Genomic DNA, 6,001 nt, shown 5'->3' with positions numbered 1-6,001 from the left:
CATTTGTATTGGTTGTACAGACCGAAATGGATTGTAAAAGGAAACTGTAGGGGTGAAAAAAAATTGTTTATTATATCCTATTATTGTATATCTTTTTTTTTTATGATTATACCATGTATGTGTAATGTAAATATGTCCGATTACGGATTGATAAGTATGCTGTGTGGGATGGCAACCTAATGTATTTAGGCAGTATAGATGAATAAATAAAGTATTTCTCTCTTCTCTCTTCCAAGGAAGATTTAACTTTTCCAGAAGCTATGTAGGCAGAGTTTGTAGCAACTGCAATCTGTAAGGTTACCTAGCTATAAGGTTGCATTGTTTATCTTTTTGTACAGGAAAATATATCCCTTCTTTATGAGTGTAAATTTTCGTTAATGTTCCCACTTTTTCTTTGCAAAACATAAAAATCACTGCTGAAGGATAAGATTGTGCCAAATGTAATTTTTTTTTGTTTTGTTGTTGTTGTTTTTTAACTATTGTGGATATGTCCGATCACGGATTGATTGTCATGCTGTGTAATTTAACAACCTAATGTAATTGGGCAGCATAGCTGAATAAAGCATTTCTCCCTTGTTTAGATTCTAGGATATTTCTTGTAAATGCTCATTGTGAGAAAGAAGAATGGTTTTTTGTACCTATAAATTTGTTAGTGTTATTCTTTTGTTAACCATGTATATATTCTTATCTCTTTTTTATTTGTATATCGGAGGCATATTTTTTTTATTTTACTCTTGTATTTATTGTAAATAGTTCCTTTATCTAAGTTTTTTTTTTTTTGTTAATATATCATTCTATTCTATAAGATAAGTTTATGAGGATTGTTCATCTATTGTTAATTGTCTATAGGCTATTGTTTGGTCTTTCTTTTTTATGAATTCGAATATTCAATTAATAAATAATATTTTTTTTTAGGATAGCCCGGGTGGCGGTCAATAAAGATATCAAAATAGTAAAAGAGAACTAACGTTTCGCCCCATTTTGCAGGGCTTCGTCAGGGCTGTCAGAATGGAGTGCTGAAATCGTTTACGCGGAAAAACGGAAACCCTAACGAACAAATCATTTAAGAATTCAATTTCCTAAAAGAATTTGTCATCATAATTAAGGATTTATAATCATATCCGCCATTTTAGTTTCCTCGGTCTGTCGAGCAAACTCAAATTATGATTAGGAATTTAAATAGAAAATTGGATTATAATTTTTTTTTTTATTTCCCGCATCAGTTTATATCTTCAGGACGCGTCGAATAAAAAAAGTGTCGAAATTCGTAAAAAAAAGTATACCATTCCATTGGAAATTCCTGAGTTAGATGCTCTAATATTCTTATGACTAACTCCTTCGAACGAAAGGTTAGAGAATTAACGATTTCTCAATAGCCCACTGTTAGGACCCAAAAAAAATTAAATCTAAATTCCTAAAATTTTAGAAGTTATATAACTGTATAATAGGACACTCTTTATATACTAGGTTTATTTACGTATAAAAAAATAAAATAGAAAACATGGGCGTTAAAGACCATTGGGGTTTACGCCCTAAAGACCTAACGAACAAAACTAGGTTTATTTTTTAGTCTATCATAAGCAACATATAACCATTATAAGAAATATATATTATAACAAATCATAAAATACCTGTACTTCGGATTCAGCTATCTTTTCCCTTAATTCTGAGTTTTCCTTCACAATTTCCTTTATTTTTCCTGATAATCTCTCAATGTTGACTTTAAAATCACTAATTAATTCCTCCTTTTCCCTCAAAGATTCTTCATAAGCTATCAGCAGTGGTGCCATAACTGTCATCTCTCCATTTACCCATTCAGTCTTTTTTACAGATTGTTTACTAGCCTATTAACATCTATTAAGATGAAAAATATAAACAAAATTATTTAATTAAACGTATATCCTTATAACTTACGTTTTCAGAATTATCAGTTTTCAATTGGTAATTTTCATAATTCCTTAATTTGTCTTGATACCTTTCCAGCTCCAAATTAAGTCTGAAATAAAAATAAATAAACTTTGTCTTTGAAATTCAGAAAATACAGATTTTTTGAATCCTAGAAAAAAAAAGAAAGGACATAGTGAGCTTATTAGAAACATAGTTTGTTTCTGGAAACATGCCATAATCAAGAAGAAAATGACAGGGAAAGATAGTGGTGTTCAAAAAATCATGAGAGATAAGTGTAAAACTGTGTTATATTTTCATTGTGCAAGCCATTGGTAAACTTTTTTGTTAGAGATTTAAATTCAATTGGTAATCAAAATTTAAAAAGTAATGATTGAATTTTATGAAGTAGAAATAAAATGACGGAGCATATTTCTTGGAATACAGAATTAGATTCTTTTACCCAAAGTTTCACAATGGAATACATGTATGTATTTGTATAAGTTATCTTTTACTGAAGTGAAAACTAAAAATAATAGGAGTGCGAAATAAAACGCTGGAAGTAAACACAAAGACTGATCTATTTGCAGAGCCTGTCCGTTTATATACGTGTATACAGCACTCTATAAAAAAAATTAGATAAAACAAAAAAAAAATACAATTTCAAATGAATCCCTGATATTTACACTCACATGTCCCTAAAATGAACAGAATGAAAAAATAATTTTAAAAAATGAAAAAAACTTCACAATATTGCCCTCCGGAAGGGAGGTGAGTACAGTCCCCTACACCAAGATACCGCCGTTGCAGGAAGCTTTAATCGTTCTAGGTGAACTGCTCTTCACTTTTTCGGTTCTTTTAAACTTTCTATAGTAACAACATTGTGTTCTCTAATCGTGACCAGTCTGAATGGGCCTTCGTACCTCTGCAGCTCTTTGCCCCTATTAGATTCCATTTTCTGGTACACCACTGTCCCGATTTTAAGGTTACCCAATAGATCGCGAATAATGAGATTGTGTCTTCTAACTCTTCTTCGTTTCTCCTTCTCAATTTTTTCCCTGACTTTCATCTACATCTCTTCTCGGTGCCATACAATTAACGGCGATATTATTCTCCTCAGTCGCTGTATCTTGGTAGTTCCTCCGACGTCCTCACAGTCCAAAAACAATCTCGAAAGGAGAAAACCCCGTGACTGAGTGTTTGGAATGATTGTATGCTGCGATCGCTCGTTCCATCGCTATACCCGCAGGTGTTCACTGAGGGTACTGTGGAGGCTTTTAATACCTCCTCGGCTCTTTCGATGTCCTGGAGTGTTAAGGTGCCACACCACCTTCTGTATTTTCATCTCTTCCTTGACGCTTGCGTTTTATCATGTCTGGAACATGTCCGTTGTCTTAACACTGCTTCTGGTGACCTCTCTTTCACTGGGTACACCATTGCTAGTTTGCTAAATACGTCTGTCACTGTGACCCACTTGTATCCCTTCGACGTAAACGAATCCGCTTGAAGACCACTAAGTGGTGCTTCTGCAGGGGGCATCTTCCCCAGGATCGCTTGAGGTGGGTGTCTGTCATATTATGCAGTCAGGCATACGTTACAACAGTAACAATGGTTTCTGCAACTGAAACGATGGTTTCTTGAATTTTGGGCATTATATCCCGCCAGAAGTATCGACGGCGCAACGTGTTTCGTTCAGCCCTCAATAGTTGGTCTTCTCTTGGTTATACGAGAGAGTCACCTCCTATTAGCGTTCCACGTCACGGAGAGTTTCTGCCAACATTGTACAGCGTATAAACAGCCGGTCGACCCTAATCTGTTCCGTCCACCAAAGACTTCGAATTTTATCCCACAGCACTGCATTGTCTACGTATATATGATGGGTTTGTCCAGCCTTCGATGCATCCTTTAGTGCTCTGCAGATTTGGTTCTCCCTGAGACTAGGCTGGGACCATATACTCACAATATTACTGCTGCCGTATTTTCCATGATCTATTTTCAGTAGTCCCGAGGTTTTGGTTTTCCATATGATATGGCGACGTTTATCATTAATAATTTCATCAATTTCTTCATCTTCAGATATCTCTTCTCTGTTTTCCGATTCTTCTGTGCCTGGTTGTTGTTCTTCTTCCAGGGGCTACTCTCTCAAGAAATGTCCAGATGGTTCTCCCTGATTATCTTCGACCGCATTAACCATTATTGCCCCTGAGACCCAGTCTGCAACAAAATTGTCTTTACCAGACTTGTATGTGATGTCCATATTATACTGGTTGAGGATCTCCTTCCATCTGGCGATAAGCACGGATGACTCTTTCCATTTTCACACCCACTGCAATGGTCTAAGATTAGTGTGGACCTTAAAACATCTTCCAAAAACATGGGGCCGGAAATGCTCTACTGCCTACACGATTCCTAGAAGTTCCCGTTCTAAGGCACTGTATCTGGCTTCCGCTTCTGTGAGACACCGACTGGCATAGGCTGGAGGGCACTCTCCCTCTTCAGTCCCCCAGCACTGCTCTTAGAGCATACTCACTTGCATCCCTTGTTAGCGTGAACTGTTTCTCAAAGTCGGGGAACTGGTCCCCGTTAAAGCTGCTCAATGCATTTCCGGATGTTATGTTTGGTGTCACTACTATCTTGCTTCCGTTCTTTAGCAAATTATTGAGGGGTAAAAGGTACTCTGCCATATCCGGAACGAACCTTCGATAGTAATTTAATGCTCCTAGTAATCGCTGAATCCCCTTCACGTCTGGTGGTACCGCCATCCTTTGCAGAACCGATACCTTCTGGATTACATCTTCTCCAATTTTAATATCCCACTGACTCCACTATTTTTTATCTTTGCTCCCAGATTCCAAAAAGATCGCAACCAATGATTTTCTGGTAATCTCGGGGCATTTTTCCCATTACATGGACTGCTATCTTCTCTCCTTTAGTCTCCCAGTTACTCAATTTAATTTCTGTTTCCCCTTAAATGCTGTAGGGCCCACCCAGAGGGATCAACTGAGAATTATATACTATGACCTGTAGTTTCCTCTCTCCATCACCCAATCTCTCAAGGGCCTCTCAGTAGACGAGTGTCTACTAGACAGCTTACTCCACTCTTCGCTCATATAATAGGCAAAACACCGTGCTCCTCAAAACTCTCCTCGTATTCTAGCTGTTTCTCTGGTTCTTCTCAAAGTCCTCCTCTTATCTTGATGACCGTTCTCTCGCTCAGAGTCTCCTGCTTCATTTTCTGTTTACGAGGTCTCGGACAATACCGCGGATCCGTTCGTCCTTCGAGAGATTTTCCTCCTCCGAAATCTCTAAGCGTTGATCTCTATGGGTTCAGGCTGATTTGGCTCCCTCCGCTAATACATATACGGGCTCTGTCGGGTTATATATCCCTCAGCCGCACATTCGAACCATCTCATGCGCGGGCAATGCGCCACTAGATACCCAACCTTCATGACATTTGCGGTCCTGTCGCCGACCATTGTTTCTGAGTTTCTCTTGGCACGTTCTATTTTCCTTGTTACTTGTTCTCTCTATCCTACCATCTCTGTGCTCTTTCCTTCTCCAAGGATTAGACATGTTTCTCGGCCTTTGATGTTCTATCCGAGCCACCCCGGCTCTTCTACTTCTATTCGGGCCTCCATCTCCTTAGCGCTTGTCTTTATAAGATCTTGAGCACATTCGAGCGGTCTCTCGGCATTCCCTCCTTCATCCCAAGTTTTTTTGCCAACTTAATCTTCAAGTCCATAGATTGGGATCCGACCCTGTACTTGGGTTGTCTCCATCATCTCAGCACGTAGCAGAATGGAAAAGAAAAAAAAAGAGAAGGGTAGCACTGTTGGATTTACACGTGACAGACAAGATGAGAGAGATCAAAATCGGGACGATGGTCTACAAGAAGTTGGGGTCTAACGGGGGTAAGGAAATACAGCGATACGAGGGTCTATTCAGGGTGATAACCATTAGAGAACACAACATAGTTACATTAGAAAGAGTTAGAGAACCGAGAAAGAGCAGAACTGTCCATATTGAGCAGTTAAAACTTCCGGCAATCACAAATTAATAGCTGGAGTGTCCTCATATTGCCACATCCAGATTATATTACAGAAAATGTAAATTTATT

The 6,001-nt window shown here is 38.1% G+C and overlaps 1 protein-coding gene across 3 annotated transcripts in view; it reads right to left on the bottom strand.

The window, feature by feature from the left end:
* Positions 1 to 6,001, bottom strand: part of Cep89 (Centrosomal protein 89kDa) — a 43,003-nt gene that overhangs the window by 24,250 nt on the left and 12,752 nt on the right. For all 3 annotated transcript variants that reach the window (XM_014434395.2, XM_014434394.3, XM_067053382.1), the window contains 2 exons: positions 1,915 to 1,996; positions 1,632 to 1,844 (listed from right to left, as the gene is read on the bottom strand). In XM_014434395.2, coding sequence (XP_014289881.1) covers positions 1,632 to 1,844; positions 1,915 to 1,996 — 295 coding nt within the window. The remainder of the gene's footprint in view (positions 1 to 1,631; positions 1,845 to 1,914; positions 1,997 to 6,001) is intronic.

The sequence above is a fragment of the Halyomorpha halys genome, unplaced genomic scaffold (assembly GCF_000696795.3).
Source record: "Halyomorpha halys isolate HHAL.00 unplaced genomic scaffold, Hhal_1.1 Scaffold1362.1, whole genome shotgun sequence".
NCBI classification, from domain to species: domain Eukaryota; kingdom Metazoa; phylum Arthropoda; class Insecta; order Hemiptera; family Pentatomidae; genus Halyomorpha; species Halyomorpha halys.
Note: the sequence above shows the minus strand (reverse complement) of the source record. Positions and strands in the feature narration are given on the sequence as shown.